The sequence below is a fragment of the Apostichopus japonicus genome, chromosome 23, assembly GCF_037975245.1.
Source record: "Apostichopus japonicus isolate 1M-3 chromosome 23, ASM3797524v1, whole genome shotgun sequence".
NCBI lineage: Eukaryota > Metazoa > Echinodermata > Holothuroidea > Aspidochirotida > Stichopodidae > Apostichopus > Apostichopus japonicus.
The window spans coordinates 17,344,881-17,371,892 of NC_092583.1; the positions used below are offsets into that span (position 1 = coordinate 17,344,881).

General features: G+C 36.2%; 2 protein-coding genes across 2 annotated transcripts in view; one reads left to right on the forward strand and one right to left on the reverse strand.

Moving 5' to 3' along the window:
* LOC139965014 (AP-4 complex subunit beta-1-like) overlaps positions 1-27,012 on the reverse strand; it is a 50,416-nt gene that overhangs the window by 18,144 nt on the left and 5,260 nt on the right. Inside the window, exon 2 of the mRNA XM_071967166.1 lies at positions 6,318-6,377. Coding sequence (XP_071823267.1) covers positions 6,318-6,358 — 41 coding nt within the window. The 5' untranslated portion in view covers positions 6,359-6,377. The remainder of the gene's footprint in view (positions 1-6,317; positions 6,378-27,012) is intronic.
* On the forward strand, positions 601-26,343 carry LOC139965016 (protein Wnt-1-like). Its single transcript, XM_071967170.1, has 4 exons — positions 601-2,099; positions 9,926-10,203; positions 22,596-22,861; positions 25,707-26,343. Exons 1-4 carry the CDS (start codon positions 2,008-2,010, stop codon positions 26,199-26,201), a joined length of 1,131 nt encoding a protein of 376 aa, XP_071823271.1. The 5' UTR covers positions 601-2,007; the 3' UTR covers positions 26,202-26,343.

The window sequence follows — 27,012 nt, forward strand, 5'->3', positions numbered from 1 at the left end:
CAATTCCCGTCTATGATTCTTTCCGTGAGACTCAATAATTTTGAAAATGAAGCATTTTAATGACAAACGAATGCTTGCAAGTAGTCTGTTTTATGTTGTAATGCAATACCGGGAGTTGCAATATCACTTCTGGTTTGAACCTGCCACGGCAGCCAAGTTTATGCCCAAGTCTCAGGGGATACTGATGGTTTTCTGTACGAGAAACACTCATCCTAATATAATTCTATCCTTTTGGTGTTGTTGTCATAACCAGTCAGCAAGGAAGTGAGAATTATACCACAAAACGAACCTTAAATGTGTACGACACAATATGGAAACTGTCAATAGGGATGAATTGTATGAAATGTACACGCATAGGGATATTACATAACTTTATAACATATTTCCCTTTCTTAAACAGACATATATGATCATTAAAATACCCACGCATCGCGTTTAGTGAAATAGTGAAATTCCTGTTCAAATATTGTACAGGAAGAATAGATTTTCCACTCGTACATCTGGTTGTGTGGGTACATAGACTACAACCCAATCACTATAAATCGGAGTTGTTTTTTCCTTTGTTTTTTTTATCGTTATTTATTCTTTTTTCACTCTTTAACAATTCTTTGGTAACAATTGATTTAGTTATACGGTCATAAGAAGGGGCCGGACGTTTTTCTTTGTCCCTATACTGCTGTGAATTCATATATCCACTGGGTAAGTGACACTGTACAAGCTAAACAGCCCATCCGTGGAGGAGTTGCTCTTTTGTTAACACTTCCATTGTTACTGATATATTTTTTCTTTAGTAGTTGGTATTAACAGCCCCCTAAATCCTTAAGAGTGGTAAACGATATGTGGTCAGGAAGTCAACTTCAAAAGAAGACACCGAAAGGTAGTGACGTTTATTACAGACGTACCGTTTATCGAAGAAAGCTGGATAAATTTGCTTCCAAAAAGTTTGCGCTGCGCCAATTCATGCATCAGTTAAATGTATATTACTTGAGCCTGCACATCCAGAAGGAGCTATTAACATCATTTTTATTCTGACAAAACTGATTTGGGAGAGAATCACCCAAAATGAGAGGTTGACCGGAGCAATTTCAACCTCGCCGGATTGATAACGAAATTACTTAAAACATTTTAGAAGAGTAAAGTTGTTCAGATAGCAAGCCGCATCTTGTGGAACCATTAAGTTATTGAATTGTAAGCGGTTGTACGCTTTTCAGGCCCCCTGGGACTTTGTCGACACTCGGTTCCTCAGAGGGCTCTACACCCACCAAAGTAGCTCGTTACGTGAGGCGTTTATAACAACGGGTCAAATGCTATTTTCACACGAGGCATTGTTCCGGTGGCAGAAGAGGAGTCTATTCATATTAAAACAATAGAAGCTTTGTTCTTAATTTCTTTGTGGGGAAAATGGTACTTTGAACAAGTAACATCAGGAAAATATTTTGCAGACATATTATCTATATTTTTTTTGCATTTCGGTGTCAGTTTTGGTTTTATATTTCGATTTATTAGAGGATCAAATTTTACATATCAAAACTTGCGTAATAAAAGAAGAAATATTTGGAAGCAGTTGATTGCATATATGGTTAGAGAAAGAACAAGCAAAAAAAAAATAGTGCTAGTTTATCATATTGCGGAGCGCAGTTTGCCATTTTTTAATCTTTTAAATGAAGTGAAAAGTTTGGCAGTGTTCAACGGAGAACCTCTTCGTGACAAAACTCAAAAAAAGTTCAGATTCTTCAGGCGAAAATATTTCATGACATTCTTTATTTTCACCGAAGGGAGCAAACCTTGTACCAACATTTCAAATATTTTGGAATAATTTCTTACAAGTTACATTTAAATTCTTTTCGTCTTCTCATGAACGGATATATCAATCCCTTAAAGGCATCGATACACGTCAGGGAATTAAGAATAAGACTGACTCCGAAAAATAAACATCTAAGATAGCAAGGAAAAAGGAAAGACAGAAATTATTTTACTGGAAGCTGAGTTGCCTATAAACAGGTTAACATGAAATTGGAGTGGATGTTTTGTGTTTTCTTACTACCGTGCGCTAGTTTACTCGCAAGGAAAACTACGGCTGCAGCCAACAGTAAATGGTGGTAAGTGATGTGTGTTTGTGTTTCCTTTGCACAACTTTAAATCGAGAAATGTTTACGTATCTAAATATTGCCTAAGAGTTTGTTGACAGTCATCGGGTGGTAGTGGACCGGCTGTCAGCGAGAAACACTTCAACACTTTGATCTTATGCTTTTAAGAAATATATAATGAAGCTTAACTTACTTCGAAGGGGGCAAAAACCCTTCAGTGTTCTAATATTTTCTTCTTTGTAGGAGAAAGGGGTTTCCCCTTAACTTCCAGAAGCTAAACGTTTCTTGTACTTTTACAACATAGATAATAGGCCAGTAAGTCTGTATACGCTACCATAGGCTAGTAAGACCCTCACCGAGCAAAGGGAACACCAAATAGCCAAGTATGCCCGCAACAATATCAACAAAATATGTATTTATTATAAACGCAAAATATCGATATTAAAATTTCAAAGGTAGCTGTTTTTGTTTTAACTATTATTGTGATATTTTCTGTAACTGGAAAATATATCACGACGAATATGTCTATTGTTTTCCGTTACTTTGTAAAAACTGTTAAGTATTTCTTCTGTAATTTTTTATCATTATTATTTATTTTTGGAGGAGGGAGGGGGTAAAATATCGAAACACGAGTGTAAATAGGACTATGACGTGTAACGTTGACTCGCTAGCACCAACGATTGACCACTACTGACACCCTCTCAATACACTTGAAACATACTCCACACGAAACTAAATAATCGGTCTGTTCAAGAACAGAGTAATATGTCTTTGATAGGCCTTAAAGATTTGCAAATATTTAATTCTGGAACCTATCAGCATTTTGACCGCTGATGGGTTTGACACGCACAGTATGACGTCATGAAGATTGAAATACTGTACTATATTAGAGTGGCCGGTATAAGCGAATGAAATAAATTCACCAGTATTTGTAACAATATAAGGAAGGGCTATGTTTACACACGCGGCCGCATATAACCTTAATATATTTCTTTCTTTTTTTTTATATGTAGAATTACCACTATTTGCTCTTTTGTAAGTGTTGAAAATAGAAGATAATTCCGTCAAGTTCTTTTCTAGGTTCTTACACGAATTTTATTGATACATCAACATAAATATTCAAACATTCATTTAGTCGGGCAGTTCTATTATCACCGCGTATTTGTGTTGATTTATATACGTGAAATAAACTGTAAACTTACCGGTTCGTAACGACACGAATAAAGTGTACAATGGTTCAGTTGGTATTACAAACACTGAATGTGTAACGAGTGTTCTGTATTCTGTGTTTACTTGTGCAAATGCATTTTGAAACCGCAAATAATTAAGGCTATAAGCTGTGTCAATTCTTGCTGTGAATACTGACTACAGTATAGCTGGAAGTCTTTGGAGTGCGGGAGAGCGAGCCTGTATTATAAACTGAACCAATCGATTTAAAGTCACTATTTGGCTTGACTTTGATTTAGGTACCTCTAAGATGTACCCTACGTACTTTATTAATTTTAACTATATAGCACAGGATACGTTTGCAATAATGAAATAATATAGTCTTTACCTGTGAAAATTCAACTTGCAATGTTACTTCTTACATGGGATGAAAGGAAAGAAAAGGGAAATTGACTACGGACGGAATGTTGACAAAAAAATACGCGAAAAGTTGTTTGAAATATTTTGTCATCGTATATTAAATACAATATTAATTATTACCATTAGTGTTGGTTTAAAAAAAAAAAATATGTGTTATACTAATACATATAGTTTATTTCCTAATTTACATGTCAAGAGTTTCATATAAAAGTAAGTTTTGTTTTGCCAAGCTATTTCAAAATTTGACAAAATTGTCCGACATCGTGAACATCCTAAAACTATAGAAGAATCAAATTTTAAACTAAAAAATTGGGTTAGTATGTTTTTTTGAACATTTACACAAGTTATTTATAAAAAGATTTTCTAGAAATTGTGAGAGCGTTATCGGTCAGTCAGGTTAAAAATTTATGATAAATATATTTTTTTACTCTATTAACTTTGGCTTAAAAGTCAATCCAATTGCAATAAGTGAAAAGGGCCTTCAAGCTCAGAATTTATAACGGTCTAATGAAAATATTATTCTCAATATTAAAATTTACCAATCACTCGTTTCTGTGTAGCCTGTCTAAAATAAAAAGCTAATCAAATTAATAACGTGTCACATATAGTCATTGTGGATTCACTATAGGGAACCTAACCACGTATACTGTAACGCCATATAATATGATATGAAATTCAATATTTAAACATTTATCTCATAAAATTAATCTGAATCGATCTGCTTATGGGATTAATACTAAACACTTCGTCTTATATATTATGCCAATCTTGTACATTCAATAACATCTAATTATGTTACGTACAGATGAAGTAACATGTATCTTCCAATATTAGTTATTATATAAGTCACCAGTGACCTGATTCCCATATTGATGAATTTTATTCACCCAATATTCTACTTCCAATTTTTGAAGGATATTATTATGCGAAGGAAATACAATATATTGTTCATGGAAATGCATTTCCTTTTCGAAGTTTGAACTGTTTAAATATTCATATAACTTTGTAAATATTCATTTTGTGATTATGCAATAGTTCCATAGGACTAGGCGATGAGTGTGGTCTTGGTTCATAGGCTTACATAAACACCAGTCATGATAATAAATATGACATAATAATATTGTTTACTTCTAGCAGAAAGAAAAGGAATAACTACTGGAATAAATCATTTCTTTATAATTTATTCATATTTGCTAGTTATTACATCATAGTACAACAGTTCTCAAAATATTTTTCATGTTCACATCATGTTGTGAAAGTTTCTTGGGTTTATATTGTGATATTTTGTTTCACTCTTAGGAGAATAAAAAACACCAAGTCAACCTCTTCATTAATTCATTTAGAATTTTCCAAGCACGAGTATTTGTAAAAGGTGTCAACAGTTGAACATAAATTTTACAAGAAATGCGTACATAGGCTGATGGAGAATTTATATAACAGTGATAAATAAACATCAAGTTTTTATGTAAAATAATAATAATAAATCAGTATCAGTTTATAGTTTTCTGGGTTATAGTCCTGATACATATAATAGAAGGGAAATGGAACAAACCGCCTTTTATTTAGGACCTTTTTTATCACCGATTTTATTCATTTATTCCCTTCCCTGTATGTGGAAATGGGCGTAGTCATCTTAATTTTGTCATTGAAACCATATCATACATGAAACCATATACAGATCACGAGGGATAAACACTGAGGGTGTACTCAAAATGATACTGGAAATTCCATTTGATAAATTTGATGTTAGTTGCCTGACAATAATTTGCATAAAACATAAATTATGTAAAATGAAACTTTTTAATCTAACGCCCTCCAAGAATACTGGTATTTTGACATTTTGAAAATACTTTCTTAATCTGCACATGCATATTCAACTACATTGATATTATCAACCTTATAAACTTACATATCTAGGTGTGGCTAAGCCTATATAAATCTTTATAAATGTATGAATATTTATTTAACCAGGCTGTATGAATATTCAGTTATAACGCTACTATTAAAAAAGCCTGCTGCAACATGTAAGTCGATATGCATAAAATCCTTGCACATCCTTATTGCATGGATAATTAATCATGCACAACCGTGGTAAATTAAGAGAGACTTAATTAGCATATTGTTTCGCTCAATTAGTTAAGAAAGTGTTGCGAAATGTGAAGATTGTTCTCGTACTCATACTGTTGTATAATTGTACTGAAAGTCTGCCTGATACTCATACCATTGGGAATTGTACTTGTACTGTTGTACTAGTACTACAACTCCGCTGTTCACTAGATACCTATATATTCCGGATATCCGAAAGCCTCGGTTTGACTGCCAGGTTCCATTTTAAACCTGACACGCTTTGTTGTTGAAAATTGTTTTGTACTTCTTTCATATTTGCTCTTTTAAGTAAATTAAAGTGGATAAAAGACACAGTGGAGGTACCGTAAGATAAGTTCCCATTGAGAGGACCACCGAGGTACCCTACGGGCGGCCCTTAAGGGACAGAACATCTTAAAATTGGAGAAACAAATATTTGGCATTTTGAAAGACTGATTTGTACTCAAGATGCGGTGGTTGGTCGCGTTGGTGTATCTTACCAAAACTGTATCGATGTACAATTGCGAGCAATATTAAATAAGAAAGAAATGGCCTGACCTTTGACCCAGCGTTAGATAGGTGCATGCCGGGGTTCCCATTTTCGTCTTGCCATTTTGTCTTTTGAAGAAGAAGAAAGAGAAAAGTCAAATCAACTGGAATATGTTTGACATATTGACAGGGCGTCGTTAAGAAAGTACAAACACTGTCCAACCTGTAGTCCAATGAATAACGTTGCGAGGGACATCATGTTCTGTGCATCAAGTGCTATATGAATTCATGACGGTTGATTTAACAGACCGCGATGTTTTACCTTCATTACCCCATGTGCTACATGAATTCATGAAGTTTGGTATTAACAGACCGCGTTGTTTACCTTCATCACCCACCCCATGTGCTATATGAATTCATGACGGTTGAGTTAACATACTGCGATGTTCTAACTACTAATAGATTCTGATCAATCAATCAGAAAGACAGATGGGGGAGGGGGAAGGGGAGGGCCGACGGGGGTGGGGTTAGGAAATGTTTGCTAATATACCTCGCAGGATTCTATCAATTTAACATTAACCGCTAACTGAAAAAAGAACATGAGAGCGATAAACTAAACGTGTGACGTCAACATTACGTAGCTGATTAATTCTCTGTCCTGATCCTCTAAATAATAGCCTATGCTCTGGTCATGTGATCACGGTTACCATGGTATTATGCTTCGTGTAACATCTTATTCCAGAGATGTTCAACTGCCATATCTAACGTTCGCCCAACGACACAAAACTAGCTAACAGTAACCAAAAAGAAGAAAAAATAGCTAAAACTAAAACTGTTCGATATCGGTACGGTGTATGAAACTTTAAATGTTAGTAAAGGAAACGCTGTGAGTTTGATTCTAGTTTTACCAAAGTTTTCATGTGAAGTAACATGTAGATTAAAATTGTTGCGGCTTCAGTGAGGTTATGACGTGCGTGACGTCATTGCGTAGAAATGACGTCACAGAATGACCCAATTATTAGACGGGAAATAGGAGGTTATCCTAAAATCACGGACTGGCGAAACTGCTGTTCCCAGATGAAAAGCAAATTGAATTTTGTAACACGTATTACGTTTCCCTTTGAAGTGTTATCCTGTGTCGTTTTGACGTCACAACAGCAAATACTGAAGTCATTTATATTGTAAACAATGGAAGGACGTTGTGACGAAAGTCACACCCGCTATATCGTCACTTATTATTTCTTCACGGGTGAGGGGAGGGGGGGGGGAGCTTAAATATATACCGCTTGTAAACACTTAAGTTTTGAGATGTAAAATATCATATTGTATTGGACATTATTAAACTGATTTATTCACACTGATCTCCTCCATTTTAATATTAAAAGTTGAAGGTTCAAGGGCCGCCGATTGGGACTGAGTATCATAAGTTGTGACATAACCGTAACTTTTGACATCACACCGGTTTCACCTGTCGTGACTGTGTATACGTAACGTTATGGAAACGACGAAAGTAACACATACATAAAACAATCTCCACACATAAAATAGCGTAGATATTTATTTTGGGTTTATCAATTTAAATAAACGAAAACTATTTTCTATGTATTGCCATTAATATGAGAACATAAATACGCATAAATACGAATTAAAAAATATGTTTGGCCATTCTCGTCTCTGTGATGTTTAAGTAATACATTATTTAATAACATTTCTACAAAAGACGGGTATCTGCTATCTTAATGGTATATCCAGTCTATAATGAGCTGCAAACTGTGCTTCAAATCACAATTCCAAAACAAGTGGACTGATTTGAATAAATTAGTATAATTTGTCATTCTACCATTCAACGATCATCGGCGAATATATATGATTATAGTATTATATATTATTATATAAATTATAATATATAATACTATAGTATTATATATCATTATATATATTATTATATATTGTATTGTATGTATTATTATGCATTTCGAGGACGGACCTATATAGTCCCACTACTCTTCTAAACAGTGCCCTATAACAGTAAATGCAATCTGTAATTCCTTGATAGGGTCAGTGCGCATTGGGACTAACCTTGGTGTCAATCACTAGACACAATCCTTTCTTTCTTACTTTTTATCTTATTTCTTATCTTTTATTTCTTTACTTCGCACAAAAACGTTTGACTTTGTGACAGCTTAGTCATTGTGTATACGCATGCTCAATGACATTGGTAACAAAAAACTGATTAATTTTTTTGTCCATCGATTGATACTTGCAAAGAATATCGAACTGAATACTTTTAAATCGTCCAATTATTCTATTAATTCTTCCTTCAATTAGATGATTTTAAGACTTTAATACACGTCTGTATCACAGCTGTCTCGTAAGAACAGAGCCTTTGTTGTATAAACAATATACTTTGACCAGTGTCTCTCAATTAAAACCTTGGCTTAAAGAATCAATCACTTAATTTTATTCGGATTTTAACGGTATTATCTTGTCAAGCAAAATCAAATTTGTCGGTGATGGAAAGTTAGAAAATAAAATAGATGAATTGCAAAAAGCGAAAGAGGTTACTTAAAATCCACATTGCACAAGTGTCATGATATGTCAATCAAATCGTATATAATAAGATGAAGAAGAGGAGGCATATACATAATAAGGATACTATAAGACCTGTCAAAGGTTTTAGTCATTACTTTCGCAAAACCAGTACTGGGTATTATTGGTATTACAATGAAATCCGATTGAAAAGATAAATACCCCATTCCAGTGGCGTGCGTAAATTGGGGGGGGGGGGAGTAGGACAGGGAAGCCCCAATACCATCGTCATTCGGGTAACGGGATGTGGTGCAGTAGGTGGGGGGGGGGGGTCGTGTCTGTTACATTCCGTCGGGGATGAATTAGACAATTAAACTTGCGTCTAGACTTAATTAGAATACAGTTAATATTCATTGTCTCTACATTACCGTGATTGATTTTCGAAGCAGGCAATGGAAATTTTGTAGTTCGAGAACTTATAGCGGATAATGTGGTAACGTTATAACATAGACACAATAATCGATAAGTTAGCCAATTTTAATGCTACTTGCGACCATTTGACCTGAGTGAAACTTTTATTTGTGTCAGTATGATTTATAAACGAACCGTTACTGGGTGTTGATTCACTGCAGAATGTGGCATAATATAGCCTAACACTTTAAACATTATAAGTTTATACTAATAAATCTGTTGTTAATGAATTAGAATGTCTAAATAAGTTAATGAAAAAGAAATATCTTGTTCATTCATTTATTTTGAATAAAGCTAATAAGTAGCTAGATATAGATATACCATAGTCTTTTTGTCAACGAACAATAATAATTAGGCCTATATTGTATACATATTGTAAGAATATAGATGTACATAAAGTGTCATTTAGAGACTTAAGAGGCTTGTAGCAAAATACTCTATTACAAAACATGGATAAGAATATGGTAGTTAGAAATAATGTTTGTGTTTGTGTGCGTCTTTGATTAAAACAAAACAAAAATCCGTGAGGTATACAATACTTTCTGTGGTATACACACATTAAGAAAACATGGCTAACTTTTTTTAATCATCTAACTATTGTTTGTTTTTTTTTCAAAAATGATGACGTATATGTGAGTTCACCTCTAATTTTGTCATATTTTTTTCAACTTTTACAGGAGCGTGGCGATCCCGCCTCAAGAAACGAACGAAGTTACCGACACCGCAGGCATAGATGGAACCTCTGATCCGTCTAGTTTAAACAGATTAAAATTATTAAATAAATCGCAAAGGAAAACCGTTAAAACCAATCCTGGCTCCTTACAAGCGGTCGCAGCTGCCGTGACGCTGGCGGTCACTGAATGTAGATACCAGTTCCGACTTAGACGGTGGGACTGTCCAACTAGCACCAAAACGACTGGACAGACGAGTCTATTCGGCAAAATATTACTGAAAGGTGAGTGAACTATAGTTAAACCGTTACATTATATCTGAAATACATGTATATATCCTTTTGAATGACTAACAATCTCGACATATATGTGAAGATTTTATTTTGGGAGCAGGAAAAAGCAATAATTACTATGAATGACGTCACCATAGTTGTCTTTAATACAGCTTGTCGATGAAACAATATGGTGAAACGATTACTTTGGTGAAGGAAAAGCTGACGCCCTTATTATTGAAATACGTCAGATAGCTTTTTTTGTTTGTTTGTGGAAACGTTAAACATTTGGATAAATATGGGGGGTGAGGTAGGACACCTACCATCGTCGGTCGTGTGCAATGGTTCAGTCGGAGGGTTTGACGTTCAGTCAGGGGATAATTACACCGCTCTTCCATGTGTATGCCTCCTTCAACCTCACACGGAAATTCAAATATTTATATGCACAACCTTGCTGATAGACCTAAACCTATAATTATAGTAAAGAAATGCATCAGAATACACCATTTGTCGTCGAAACGTTTTCTTACCCCACCCCTCCCTGCATGGCAGTCCATTTAAACGACTCCAGAGCCACACTCTCTACTTTATTAAAATACTTCTTCTTCAGGCTCTTCCATTGAAGGGTAATGCCCAAAGTCAGTCGAGGGAAAAAAATTATAACTTCACTTTTTGATACCAAGTTCTTGGTATCATTTCCAGTCAGAAAAAGTAAAGTAAAAGCTGAATTGATTGAATCGTAACATCATGCATACGATACATATACAACAACGTAATGAATGATATGAGAAAAGGTCGTTCAACTGGGTATTCTGAACATAGAGTTAAGAAGAGACCAGAGAGTCCCTATCTTCTTGTTTAATCACTTTCGCTTTAGTAAAGGGCGGCCATTTTCATCCACTTTGTACTTTGAGTCAATATTAACAGAAAGGAGAAATAGACACAGATTTGATGGAAATGTAAAATGAAGTCAATTTAAAGGAAAATATGTTAAAATCCGGGCTCGTGATCCAGTGACCGCATAATACTGTTTGACATTCAAGGCGAATTTAATCGTGTGTAGATGAAGATAAGTCTATTAAATTGTCAACAGTAGGTAAGAATATATGCAAGTGATTTGAATGGGGCCTTTTTTCGAGCCAGGGGGCTAACATAATTAACATTAATGTTTCATATAGCACTCTCGGCCTTTCCGTTCTTGGCGGATATAGTTTATTGCCCGCTTCTTCTTCCGTTGGTTATCAACGAATTGGACCACAACACGCAATTAACTCACAAGTAGGCCTGTAATGATTAGAAAATAACTCGTCGCGGAAATTAAGTTGCTTTCTCTTTGATGTTTTTTTTTTTGCGCCTTTATTCATGATTGACTTGTCATTTCATTTTAATTTTTGTTATGAAATTGTGAAACTTGGTGAACTTTGTCAGAATGCCATACTGATTCAGTAATTTTCTTTTTCGATTTTCAACTTTAAATAGTCGATGCGATGCATAACTCTATTAGCGACATTGACATAGAAAATAATTCTCAAAGACCCTGATTGTACAGAAGGTCTTACCGATTTTCACCTTGTTAACGGTTATAAGTCGGGAGTTATAGTCTCATACCACCAGCCGTTATACGTGGTGATGTAAAAATGACATACAGACATTCTATTCTTTCAGTCATAAAACATTGTCTTGTCTTATTTATAAGAATATTTTGCAAAGAAAACCTCCCCTTTGTAACGAAAGCCCTAAATTACACAAATGTAGCCAGAATACATAAGTATAAAATTAACATTAAGTATAAGTTACCAAATCCCTGCCGGTCTAATGGCCTCACCCTTACCCCTACTCAACCCCATGTCATTGTGCATGGGATCCTTGACGGATGTCGAAAATAGCTTGACGCGAACAGTGCGACTTTAACCGCAGACAATGGCAATTGTTGCAGTAAACATCTCTTCCCGACAAATACAATTTACACCCACTATGCAGTCTTAGAGATAAAACTATCAGACTCCATATGAGACCAAGCAACAAGGGGTTGATCTTTCGTTCTAATCCCGTCGAGAATCCGCTGCTAAAGATGCTTGAGGCGTTATCCGCCGGTATCAACATACTAGGCATACGAGTTGCTTTCCATTTCTTGATACTGCAGAACTGCGTTGAACTGAAAACCCGGCTTGTTTAGGGGACTCAAGTATACACCAGTACTACGTCACTTGTTGTATATATACTTCAATATGAATTCAGTCAGGTATATATGGAGTGAAATGTCAGGCAAAACTTATCATGTTGATGTTGATTACAATGTTACTCAATGTTGATGAATGGATATATGGTATCTACAAAACGCGTGAACAAACACGACAAGACTCACTATGTTGATATTGATGACAAATGCTACACATATCGGACGTATGGATATATTGTATCTACAAAACACACGAATAAACACGGCAAGACTCACCATGTTGATGTTGATGACAATGTAACATATGTTGATGTTTGTATCTATGGTATCAACAAAACTGGTAACAAACACGACAAGACTCACCATGTTGATGTTGATAAGAGTGTTATGTTTGTTGCTACAGACTTGCAGTAGGAGTACAATAACATGAGTAGGAGTGGAAGTACATCATTTCCTTGGTATAAGTCCGAGTATCGGACCCTAGGCATGAGAACCTAATGTTAAATTATAGTTTCTACTTTTCAATTGCTTTACGAGTGAGTAACGGACTCACGGCAAGTATGTATTACTGCTGTACGAGCATGGTTAGCTATACAAATGCGATAAAACACGTCGATATATTGGGCCAAGAAGAATTCGGTTAATCATAACCGTGCAGTTTGACGAAAGATGTTTGATACAAATATGTTATGTTTTTTTAAAGTTAATAGTAACACTGATATAATTTATTCACATAGTGTTTACGTCACAAGTATATTGAACTAAGGCTATATAGCCAACGTTCCGTACGGAAACGGACTCCGGAAAGGTTTATTTTAATTTTGGGACTAAAAAAGACATCACATCATCAATGCTGATTTTATTCTAGATGTTGGACAACATAGGAAGGATACACATATGTCTTACGTAAACTGATACAGTTAACTAGTTCGTCTCCGAAAGCTAAATGATTATGTGAGGTCGAGATATCGACTAGTATGACGTCATAGGTATAGCATACCAATATGATGAACTTATTTGATTACATGGCCTATTTATAAATCCGATACAATGGCTGGACGGTGCTACACGTGCTGAGTGCGGTACCCCCAAATATGTTAATACTATTCACTGGCTCTCTGGAGGAGAAAAATGTAGGTTAATGGGACATCAATGGCCTAGTGTCCTATTTAGCCTATCATTTCCAAGTTTTCTTGAAATCCACTGCCCCTCCCCCCTGGTTTATATCAAAAGAAACTTGGGTATGACTCCCTAGTTAATTTGATATACAGGGTACTGTGGCTTCTCACTGGCACCCATAGCAAAGAAATGGTTACTTAGGGATCACTACCAACTAAGGACTGAATAGCTTAGATTGTATAGGACTTGCAAGCTTGAGTTAACTATAGTTCAAATCCAGCTCTAGTAAAAAATATATTCTTTGTTCTTTTAAATATTGCAAACTAATTAAAGGCAGATGGTCATGCAATTTATTTAAAAATGTGATTTATGTAAATATTAATTATTAATATGTTTTATGTAAAACTTAATTGACGTAACATGGAATTAATCTGTAGACTATATATAATATATATATTGATATATATAGATACATAGCCTGCACTTCGATGTAAATTATTTATGCCCGAAACACAGGAATTAAAATTACGACACCCATTGCTTTATCTCATACATAAAATGAAATAAAAAATGACGTCACAAAATGTGTTGCTTGTTCAGACGTATCAGAAAAATACCTCACACGCAGGTATTATTAGTTGACACAAATAGTTGCTAGGTGATGGGAGTTTTAAAGATAGTTACCGTATTGTACCCTATGGTGTCCAATCCTCAAACAGGTCGTACCCTCTTTGTTCTTCACTTTAAATTCATCTTAACATGACTTTGAAACTAAATCCAAGTAAGATGATTTCTCCTCTAATTTTAAGACTTTCTTTTCATTTCGATGGCGTCAAAATCAATGATATAATCACGTATTTATAACTGAGAACACTGCTATCAAAGACCTTTTTTTACGGGAGTAAAACTGAACAAATTCATAAACCAGTACAAAAAAAAGGAAAAAAAAGTTATTAGGATAAACGAGATTTAAACAAGCAATTACACACGATACCTCAGACCACCAACGTCACAAAATATAGGAAACCTTGTTGAGTTTGTTGAACATGAAATAACATGACGTTTATATACACAACTTCTAAACGTGGTAGGAAAAGTCATAAAAAAAAAATCCTGGTCGATATCACTTTGCGAGTTGTAACAGTTACTTTATAAATAAGGTTTAACAGATGTACAAGAATATAAATTGACTTAAATTTTCCCCCAGCTGTGTTCTCCCTAGAATTTCGGGGTCTTAATTTAGGCTAGATAGGTGGTGGTTCATCTGCCGATCTTCATAAACTCTCAATGTTTGTGTCGACCACACATACATATCAAAGAAAACCGGGAATGTAGCGACCTGCTGTGTCTACGAACTCTTTGTAATATACTTATTCGATTTACGTGCAGACTTATATCAACAAAAATGTATTATTTTCGAAGCTTTTTTTGTGTAGATTTTCTTGTATGTGCAGACACCTTCAAATTGTCGTAACTTCGACGAATGTCTGCATAGTAATCACGTGGCTTGGTTAAATATATGACGTAAAACCTATGCTAATGTTTAAGCAAAGAGAAGGGGGGGGGGGGGGGAATCAGCTGGTTACATCTTGTGCTGCATATTTCAAATACTGCAGAGATGGCCATTAATCTCTCATTCTGCACTTTGTATATCAAGTAAACAGTAATCATTGTACGAAAAAACGAAATTGCAGAAACAAAGGCGACGTCGACTTTAATTATGTATCTCAAATTCAGACAATAGCGACGTCGTCTGCCGCGATAATGACGGCGACGACAGCAACAGCAGTGCTGTTGAAATCAAAACAGTATAACAACAATAATGATTGTATTATTGTACTGTTCGAGTAACTGTGACAACAATAATTGAGAAAAACGATTGTCCAGATTACAATAAGAACGACGACGATCAATGAGAACGGTAATTACAATAACAGCAACAGTAACAGTAACAATAGCAACAGTAACAATAACAACAGTAATAACAACAACAATAACATTGCAACGGAGACAATGACGACGACGTAATAATAAACAACATTGATTGTAAAAGTAATTGTAACAGCAACATCAGCGACGAAGACGACGTCGATTACGGCAGCAAACAACGACGTCGAAGAGATCAGCGACAACAATTAAGAACGAAACACTTACTGTCGCCGCGGCGCTGCTATCAGCTGAACCACAGAGCCGTTGATAGTAAGGTACGCTCATTACGTCATACTTATGCAGAACTATACTTCATTCCTTGTTGAATGTAACAGTAACACATTTCTGCGACGGCGTCACAGTGATGTGTCACAGTTTAGTGTCACAGTATAGTGTCACATTGCAGTATCACAGTGCATCGTCACAGTGCAGTATCAGTGTATACTATCATAGTACACTGTCACAGCGCAAGGCTTACAGTGAATTGCGATATTGCGATGCCACAGTGTAGTGTCACAGTGCAGTTTCATATTGCCGGTGTCACGCGGTATAGTGTCACAGTGTAGTGTCCCCGTGCAGTGTCACAGTGTGAAAGATGGAGCGTATAACCATTAATTCGTAATAAAATAAGTATCATTAACCTATATAATTCACAATAAATACGATCCATTTATTCGACGTCAGATATTGAATAAATTACAATAAGTGTTACTGATAGGGTACATACAACATAATATCAGAACGTGATGAAATTACCACTTGAGATGTATATTAACCATGACGTCATTAAAAGATAAACTTATAACTACTGTGATTTATTTTCGTGTTTAATAACATTTAAAGGTATTACATGTTAGCTTTGTAATTGGAGGGTTTCATACAGTACTGTCGCCCGCCCTCAATACTTAACCATTACACGTGTCTGTTAACGTCCTATCATGATCTAGGCGGGTATAAGGTTCAATTTGATGAAATTTCCAAGCAAACAGTGAAGTCATTAATTAATTTACATAATTACTTCCCAAAGATTCACCCAGGAAGTCTTGTCACTCCTAACTGCCATGACCTTATATATTATTCTTGTCCTTCAGACTTACAATAAATGTTTCCTATAAGCTGCATCAGATGGTGATAATGACAACTCTGACCCGACTCTGACCCGACTCTGACCCGAAACTCGATCCGAAACCCGACCCGAAACTGTCTATTTGTCGTATTTTAATTTGCTATCTTATGCAATTATTTTGACAAAAAAACAACACAGGACTTTTTAAGTAGTAGCTTTTTAGATACCATAACAACACTACAAGTGCCATGATCATAGGCCTATATGCACTTAATGTTTGAGGTCAGGGCCGCCGTGAGACAGACTGGACATCGGGATTACGTCACTGGTCCCCTTTTTGAAGGTTTAACTCATCATTAAGTATATTATGAAAATGAGAATTCACTTTGTTGAATGATATAAACCCCTATCCCCTTATGTGACCTTTGACCCCGCATTGTCGTTAATCCCCTACTTTCTCTCGTCAAGCAAACATAACATAGGTATTTCGTTAATACTACACGGGTACATTACTGTATTATAGACTTAAGGTCTCCGTATACCCATACATGTGTATGTGTCAACTCCACATTGTTATTTTCAAAAACTGTGAATACTTTCACAAATATTACTAGAGTTGAGAGATGCCATCATTGGCGACGAAATATCCTGAACTTTTTTACTTTTCATGAGTCTTGGGAGTTATCCAGCTATTTGCTGTCATTTGAAGTAATAGATCACGATAATTTGATCTTCAATGACTCAAACTTTTAACGGAAATTAAACCATTTCAAAATATGTCGACAAGTAGCCTACAGAAAAACACGCTTCTATTTAACATCGTTGTATTTTGATGATGGACATAGTTGGTAGTTCCCACATATGGAGAGTTCAATTTAAGTCATGGAATATGCTCACCGAAGCGCCAAGGGTGTAAAAGGAGATGGTTTAAGCAATGTGTCAACTTAAAACGACAAAATACAGATCTTTTTCTGTGCCTCATTCACTCCCCCCCCCCCCCTCCAGATTGAAACAAGTTTTGCAGAATTTAAAGAGACGACACTCGTTCGTGACGAAATTGTAAATGGAAAAATATAAGCCAAACCTTACATAGATAGAAAATTGATAGTGGGAAATATCGGTGTACACAGACATTCACAACCGAAATAGGGCCAGGGTAAAATTGAATTTAATGCGCCCTTTAGCCCCTCTCTTCCCGATGGGGAGGGGGCAAGGCGCGTAACTTCATATAAAGAACATGGACAGAAAAATAAAGTCATGAAAAGACATTTACAGTTAAAGAAGCGATTTTATTTTGTTGGGCGGAGGAGTTGGAGTGGACAGGAAAAATGTTGATATAACGTGAGACAATTCTGTAGCATTAGTTACGATTGAATTTGTGTTTTAATTATTAGTTTTACTGGGTTTTATGTATATTTGTTTGCCTGGGAGGGGCGGGGGGGGGGCGAATCTGACCAGGATCGTTTGAGAGGGGGACGACTGTCCATGAGTTCTTAATTACGTACATAATTACTTATTCTATATATCCCAAATTCCGCATATTGTAACTATTCAACTTTGGACGCACACAGCCCGTACCTTTAAAAGTTAAATGAAAACTGACCATTTCCCCACATTTCCTTGAATACTTGGCCAATTCCCATGTAGGCCATATCATAATGCTTACTGTTTACATATTGTCAAAACTTGTTCATTTCAAATTAACAACCGAAAGTACAGAAAAAGTTCTTAAATTAGGTATAAAAAAAATCAGGTTGCAGTAATTCCCTTAAGGAAAATATGCTTTGATTGACACCAATGTTGTTATCTTCCTTAACACAATTGGAGTGATATCAAATGTAAATAAAAATTTCCTAGATTCGTGTCTTCAGCTGGAAAACCAACGACAGGGATCTGTCACCCTAAGGAAACGATTTTGAGTGAAACAGTCATAAGTTTTTCTTAAATGGAAACAGTAACGGATAATTTACAGGAAGTGGTATAGCGTCTCGAATGGGTGGTCCAATTTCAATACCAGATATATAGAATCTCAGTGTTCTTTAAGGTTTCATTCTTAGAAGGTTTCATTTTTCCTTCTTCAGTTGAATTTTTTTTTTAATGTCATCTGGGCTTTAGGAATGTTGTACTACTGCCTTACACTGTTGACATTGTGTTAAGTAGATACTGTTTGAAATGAGCGAAATATTAAACATGTTTTTTTTTTTTTTTTTGTGGTGACGTTTTATGTCAAATAAAACCATATTTGGAGTAAATTATATGTATGCCATACCAAATGTAATATGACCACTACTAGAACCCTGGAATGGTTTGTTCTATCTATTGTTTTATCTTGTCTCTCGTTAATATGTAACCATAATACATCTTATAATAACAACAACCTTGATCGCACAATTCTTCCCATATTAGTCACAGTCATAATTACATAATATAAGTCAGCCAAATAATAGAGTTATCATTTCAATGAAATACTTATCTTATGAGTCATCCTTCCCCCCAAAAAATAATGTTTTTTTTTAATCAGATTTTGACCCCCCCTATTCTGAATCATATTAGATTTTATAAGCAGAGTGTTTATGTTCAAATGATGCGACTTTTACAATAGACCTCTCGACTCTCTTTCCCACATTTTAGTTAGTATTTTGTACCCGAAGCAACTAAAAATTGTGACGTCATAATTTGATCGTCTGTCGGAAGATAGAAATGCTTTCAAAACGTAGTGGTGCATAAACGCACCGACGACGATCTCGGGTAAGAACAGAATTCGAATTCTATTTCTAAAATATGTTTAGCGCAAAGAAACAAATTTGGCTAGAAAATGGCTTCGATATTTGGACAAAGCCCTTTTGACTATTTTTTGGTAACGTATTAGTAATTTCTGAGGTAATTGTGCATAGTTTTAATGGTCTACGGACACCTATTAATAACATTTTCCTAATCACTCTGATAGGCATTAGAACTCTGGAAGATAGCTGCAACTCCCATCAAAATCCGTTTTACAAGTCTTTTCTTCATTCTTGTTTTATTTATGAATAAACACTAGCTAATTATGCATATTGCTGATGTAAAGGGCGTGACAGCCTAATTTTCTGTTATTCCTTTGCTTTTAAAACCTTCGTTTCAATGAACGCAGGTTTGTTGTCCTAAGGCGACTTTTGGTAATATTTTATTGTCTTTTTTGAAAAGAGGAGCATCACATTATTCAAATGATATATGTGGGCAGATTTTGAATGAGATTATCGCACACAACAAATGTACTGAATATGGCGCAATTGGCTATAGCTGTCTGTAGTACTCTAACGAACTAATTCAATAGCTAAGCTGAGGTCACATAGTTTAACGAAGTTCATATGATGGGTCTTGAGCGATTAAGCAAGGTATCGGTAGAATGGTAGAAATGAGAGCCTAACACTAACCGGAATGAGAGAAAACAGATTATAATTTATAGGATACACTATATCGAAAGGGTAGCTTTGTTTTACTTATATTAATTAATGTTGTATTTTATCATGTATTTGTTTGAGAAGAATATTGATAGGAATGTTATAGAAGGTTCTGCTTGTCACTTCATCGTTTTATTGGTCAGAGACAAAACCATTGTTTGTGCGAGGGACGAAATTTGAGGCACATTTTTACTTGTGTGACAATCACACAACCATTCAGGGTTACCTCCTATGAGGTGGGGAGGAGGTAGAGGGGTGGGAGGAGGGGGTGGGGGTATTTGTGGTGGTAGGTGAGCTGCTGTCCCTTCAACATTATAATATTCATGAGTGATTAACCCTCAATCTTCCCCTTAAAAACAATTGTCATATACCTGACCAATTGCACATCATTTAGTATACCTCTGCCATATTTGGGGAAATTAGGACCTTATTTAGACACAGCGTAACGAAAGTAATCGCCAACAATACGAGTATCTACCTTAGTATAGGCTGTATGGAAATTATTATATTGATAATTATATTGTACAGTACTTTGAAAAAGAGAAAAATCCTGTTGACAAAACAAGAAGGTTATACAGTATGAGGATCATATTATAAGTTGTATATTAAGTCTATTTACAGCTCCTGTAACATGAAATTCAAAATTGAAAAAATGCTTATCTGGAGGAAAGTTAAAATGTTGATATTGGTGAGACAGTATAATATCAACTTTAAACGGAATGGTCACATGGTTACCCATTGACAGAAGATATATGAAATGTGACATATTCAATTGACATTCATGACCCAAATTTGTGTACCTATCATTCCTTGAATAGGCTTTACTAAGTATTCCTTAGCCATTGACATGTATCCAAGTACAATGTTTGTGATACACAATCGATGTGGTACATAATGACACCCAGATATTTGAAAACACTTTTGTATTTTGGCAACAGTAGCTATTTGAGTTGCCAATAGCATGCTTCTTAAAGGGTGTTAGATATCTAACGTCTGACTCTGAATATTTAGCAATATGAAGCACATATGAATAATTATGATCTCTCGAATTCAGAGACAACAAAATCAGACAAACACATATTTTACACATTTAAGGCAAAGGGGACTTTTGAACCAATGATCAGATGGTCATATTTAAGAAACCGCGTAGTGTAGGGAGCTAAATAATGGGTTGATGTTATTATGTAATTATTCTGATCGAGTTTTATCCAAATATGGGAATCTTTTAGATAAATTCACAAATTCACTCCAGAATTTGTACAGTGGGAAGCATCTCATGCATGTATCAAAACGCGAGGGACGGAATTTTGACCAAGCCTGTATTTCCCCCAAGTTTTAGAAAGATTTTTGGAACGTTTATTACCTACTAAATTTATGCCCTGAAGAATGAACATGAATATAAAAAAGGAGCCTGTCTAATCTATAGTGAAGTAATTTTAATCGAATTCCGTCCCTCGCGCACAACTATTTTAATTTTTTAATTTTAATGAAACCACCATTTTTGTCTACAAAAACAAACGCATTTTTGCAATTTCCTTTTTTAAATTCATAAGCTTCAATTAGTTATACAGGAGTGAATGTTTGCTGTTGAATTAACCTCTATATTCATGTTTGTGCTTCACCAGTTTTTGGCACTTACCCTGATATTTGCAGTGTCATCAATATTGTCGCAGTGGTGTCGTTACAAATATAAAAATGTAAACAAATAAATATACTAAATAAATTAATAAAGGAATAGACAAGAAATTGTCCAAAGGAAATAATTTCTGTATTTCTGTAATATAATTTTTTTCTTTAAGATTCCAAAAACAGAGATAAACTTTTAATGATGGTTATTGCAACTGTTTTTTTGGTAACCACCCAAGATGATGTTTGCACCTGTGTTTTGGTTGCTAAGTAACAACCGTTTCTCAAAGATACAAAAACATTAGTGGAGAAGACGTTCTCACCGGGTGTTTCAATTTGGTCTTTGTTTGCCGACAATCTCCTTTGAAACATTCATCCATTTTGACGGTTCAATTTTCAGCTTCGTCACCTACATATCTACACGTCCTTAACTTTCTTCAAGTATTAGATTAAGAAGATGGTTTGCCCTTTCTGTATAAAGTCACGTGTCTGCTCGGTCTTATTAATTATTCACATATACACCCTTCGTGTCATCCTACCAATAACTGACCTACATATGACATTTGCGGTCCCCGTTTCATGTTATAATCTATTAATTAGATAGACCATATAGATTTTAAATTTCAGTCATATATCGCTCGGAGGAATTGATATGTATCGTTTATAATATGCTAATTATGTATGACGTCAGAGTGAGGAAAGATCAGGATGGCTGGTATAATTGTTGTGAAGTGATAGTAAGTGACTGATTGCAACTTCTACACATAGGTTTCTTATATAAGATAATCATTTCACGTAGTTTCTTTTCTCAATTTCAATCTTATTTGATAAATTCTTGATATAGGAACACCTTCTCCATCATCAGTAAAACAATGGCCTCTCTGACTTCATTTGCTTTTATTTTCATATTTTAATTTTAAGACAGCCTGCCCAATGTGACCTCAGAGAAATCAATCCCCAACATGTCAATTGAAAGTAAAATGGAAACGTCCATTCTATACTTTATTTAATTTTTATCATAAGACGAACATTTTTTTTCTTCTAGGATTTCGAGAGACGGCATTTATCTACGCCATAACAACGGCAGCTGTTACTCATTCAGTGGCCCGGGCCTGCAGTGAAGGGTCCATTAGTACATGTTCATGCGCCGATCGTAATAAAGGACCCAGCGGAGATGACTGGGAGTGGGGCGGATGCAGCGACAACGCCGTCTACGGCCACAGGTTCGCAAGGAAATTTGTGGATTCAGGAGAGAGAGGGAAAGATTCCAGGAACCTCATGAATATTCATAACAATGAAGCTGGAAGACGGGTAAGTTTGACCGGTTGCCAGGTTAGACTGAACATGGTGTGTTTCCATGGTAACGGGTACCACCACGCAAAATGAACAAACATGAACAAAAATGTACTGCAAATCCTTTACCATTTTCGTCAGACTAGATGTTTAAGATACCTCCAAAATCTGGTCACTTACGGTTCTAACTAAATGGCAAAATTTTACCGTAGGTCTATGACAGCACTTTCACAACAGACGTAACAATATAAGTAGCCTATTTGCATATTCCCAGTCGGATGAGAGTTGCACTGGAAGGGGCGGGGTGACCAGGGGTCGGCTCTCCCCCCCCCCTCACTAGTTTGGAATGTTCCACTTAAGTCGCGTTATTAGATACCTGTCAACAAATACTAATCGCCCCCTCCACCCACCCCTTCCCCCTCCACCGTCCCCCTCCACAATACATCCTCCGTCTCAGCCGTAACTATATATAGTTACGTACGTGATCTGAAAGCAGAAAATATGTTCCATAGGACCACTGATATAAATCAGTTAGATTAAACAGATCCATAGCATATGTTTAAGTAAACCCAATAACTTTTTCAGACACATATAGAGGCTACATAATTGATATAAGTAGTCTAATTGTTGTTTTACTTCCCACAAAGTAGTTTGACTAAATTCATCTCAAGTCGCTCGACAGTGAGTACCATAATCGGATGTGACCATAAGTATAGAGAAAGGAGTTGCTAGTATAGCTAGTAGAAACTCTCTGATAACAAAGGTATAACGACAACAGTAACGATTGTAAAGTATAATTATACTAAGAATACTATGTCGAAATACCTTGCGGACTGTTCCTATTCCGGTAGCATTAGAATACAATATGATCACAGGTTATTAACGTTCAATTCTTTATCGAACATGAAAGCCTAAAGGTAGCCTTTAACATTATCCAACAGAGGATGAACATCAAAGAAAACGCCGAACTCAAAAAAGTCAGAGACGAACAAAGACACATTCTAACTGCAACCTCGGAATCTCCACTAATTTGTCTTCAAATAAACAGTTCTTTCGATTATCCACAATCGTAAAAATTGCCACAAGTTGGGTCTTTGCTCATACAATTTAAAACACAATAACTCGCAAACCAGATTACCACACAGGAGAACAATAGGATAAACCGATACTATCCTTTGAGGAACCGATTCCATGAAAATATCTTTCTCAACCAAACTTCAGCTATACCTTGTTCTTTAGGGGACATTTTTATGACCCTTCTTAAAGTTGTGCCTCTAAGTGGACCGTAATTATGAATTTAAAGACTTGTTTTCGTTGACCTAAGTACCCCATCGATTAATGGTCAGTGATTTAAGGTTATGCTAGGCTACAGTAGGCCTTTATAGCTTCCTGTGCTACTGACCCATCGCCCCAGATAATTCTAAACCAACCAACAACTGCCTAAGCCTCAATAGCCCCCACCGCAGATTAGGGTAGCACAGGCCTATATCATTTCTGAATTGACTCACATACGCCTCATAATCGTCCCAACTATAGTGGATTTTGTCTTGTCTTGCAGGTGTTTCTGACATTGAACCTACCGGTTACTCAGAAGTACCTTGTTAACAGAAGACGAGATTTTCGTCAACATTTCCCCCACATCCTAACATTATACTCACTTGTCCCATTATCTGTGAGCGAGATATCTTGGGCGAGCGAGATGGTAACTAGGGTGCCCGAGATATTTAATTAGTGTGCCCGTCTAGCATAGTTCAATCAAACTTTGAACCTATAAGAACATTATATTATACTGCTTGATTTTAATCTTAAAACATATCAAACAAAATCAGGTGTTATTACTTCGGTATTCTTATCACATGTACTTATAACAAATGGATGTAATCCTTCTCCAAAAACAATGTGATAATTATGGCCCCAACTCCTATCTTTGCAGGAAGTTTTAGAAGTAATTCGCCATAATGGTGTTGGAGATACTTTACATGAGAACTATCCATCTTCCTATGTCCTATACTTCCAACAATAAGCTGCGCGGATCGTAACTTCTCATCAGCTCAGTCAGTTTTCAAAGGTCAATATAGCCGCTAACTTGACTCACCGGCCTCAGAGTGTCACAAAACGTCATCGTTAAACCAACTTGTGGGTTCAAAATCTGTGATGTAGGTAGCAGTAACAGAGTTGAGGCACTCATCACACAATAACCTCAAAATGACCGGAAACCACATATATACCGACTGATGAATATTTATAAGCCGCTTGGATTAAATTCCCCTTTCATAAACCAAGGGTTGAACTACATCAGTCTGTACTGTTCTTTCATACGCCTTATTATCCTCTGGTAAAGAAACGTATCACATTGTAAGAATTTCTAGAAGTATTCAATCAAGAAACTTCCCCAGAAAATGCTCAAGATGCTTAGATTAAGTTCATTCATTTCATCTTGGAGTGTTAGCTCAGTGTTAGCATCGTGTGTTAGCCTTGTGGAGCATAGTGTTAGCATCGTGGAGTGTTAGCTCAGTGGTTAACGCCGGTGCCAAGGTCCTCGGTTCGAGATTAATGTATGTCGTCCAGTTACAGAGTATTTGACAATTGACAATTCATAAATCATGGACGTTAAATATGAACGTAAGAGACTGACTTCGGTCAGCTTGTGGCTTTGATAAGCCAATGAGGCTTCTTCGCGAGTTCTTGCTTGCAGGTGGATCTACATACATATCTTTGTGAAGACTAGGGTGTCCATTTGTTAAACCATGCCTTGTTGTCGAATGGAATATATACTATTAGTAGTAACTTCCAGAATTATTCAATCACTAAAATAAAAACAATTTTTCCAATGTTATCATATCTTGTCTTTTCTTTCCATCAGACAATTCTTGGCGAGATGAGACAAGAGTGTAAATGCCATGGCATGTCCGGTAGTTGTACAGTACAAACCTGTTGGATGCGTCTACCATCGTTCCGTGCCGTAGGAGCGATACTCAAGGACCGGTTCGATGGAGCATCCAAGGTACTATATAGCAACAATGGAAGTCCATCCAGACGAGGAAGACAAAATCCATCAGACTTTTTCGAACCTGCTAATCCGAGCCACAAAATGCCTGGTTCAAGAGATCTGGTATACTTCGACGATTCGCCCGATTTCTGTGAACGGAATACGAGGTACGGTACTGTCGGTACCGTTGGTAGAATCTGTAACAATACATCGCTGGGTATGGACGGATGTGACTTAATGTGTTGTAATAGAGGGTACACATCCGAGGAAGAGGATGTCAGAGAGCGGTGTATGTGTACCTTTAAGTGGTGCTGCGTGGTCCAATGCATGGAATGTCAATACCAACGAACAGTAAACAGATGCTTATAAGGAAAGCTTACAATGACGCACGAAAATATTCATATGCTGAAAAGGACCCTGCGGCTTCGTTGGAGAGAACCAGTTCCGCTACATCAGACGCTTGCAATATGAAGCTATGGTCGTAGAGCGACGTGGTTTTGGCGATGAAGGGGTGTTTGGCGATGAAGGGAATAAAAACAGTTTTCCTAATACGTCCCTCAAAAGCGATGAAGAAAGATGAAAACATGACATTGGAAGAAGATGTAAAGTCTTCCCGGATGAAAGACACCGTAATTCATCTTCAAAGCTAAATGCATATGCATGAGATGAAGCCAACGTGTAGCTAACACACGCCTTAAAAGCTAAATGCATATGCATGAGATGAAGCCAACGTGCAGCTAACACACGGCATGGTAATATTAAAACAAAGAGAAATATACCGCCATTACAATATGTTCGTTAATTACTATGGTAAAATTTCAATTAATTTTCTTGCAAGTAAGGCAGCAAATACAAGAAGATTCGAGCATCCACAACTCTGACCCAGCTGACCTCTTGAATGAGGCAGATGTTTGCAAATGACTCGGAGAAAACCAATAATCTTCGGAGAAGTTTTATCATTGATGACAGAAAGGGCTGAAAGGGAGACGGATGGGAAGGGTTGATGTTTTGGTAGTGGGGTGGTGTGGGGGGGGGGTAGTCGCCGGTCATATTATAATGACATTACTGTGGTTACAGGGTAAATAGTGAGTCCGTTCAATGACCCATGAAGAAAGGATATTTTGAGGGGGACCGTCGAATAAAAGGAAAAGGAAAATGCTGGAAATTATTTGATTGTCTA

Excerpts from the sequence above, each read along its gene's own strand:
- LOC139965016 (XM_071967170.1), top strand. The coding sequence starts at position 2,008 with ATGAAATTGGAGTGGATGTTTTGTGTTTTCTTACTACCGTGCGCTAGT. Across the intron at positions 2,100-9,925 it reads GCAGCCAACAGTAAATGGTG|GAGCGTGGCGATCCCGCCTC; the intron begins GTAAGTGATGTG and ends CAACTTTTACAG. Across the intron at positions 10,204-22,595 it reads CGGCAAAATATTACTGAAAG|GATTTCGAGAGACGGCATTT; the intron begins GTGAGTGAACTA and ends TTTTTCTTCTAG.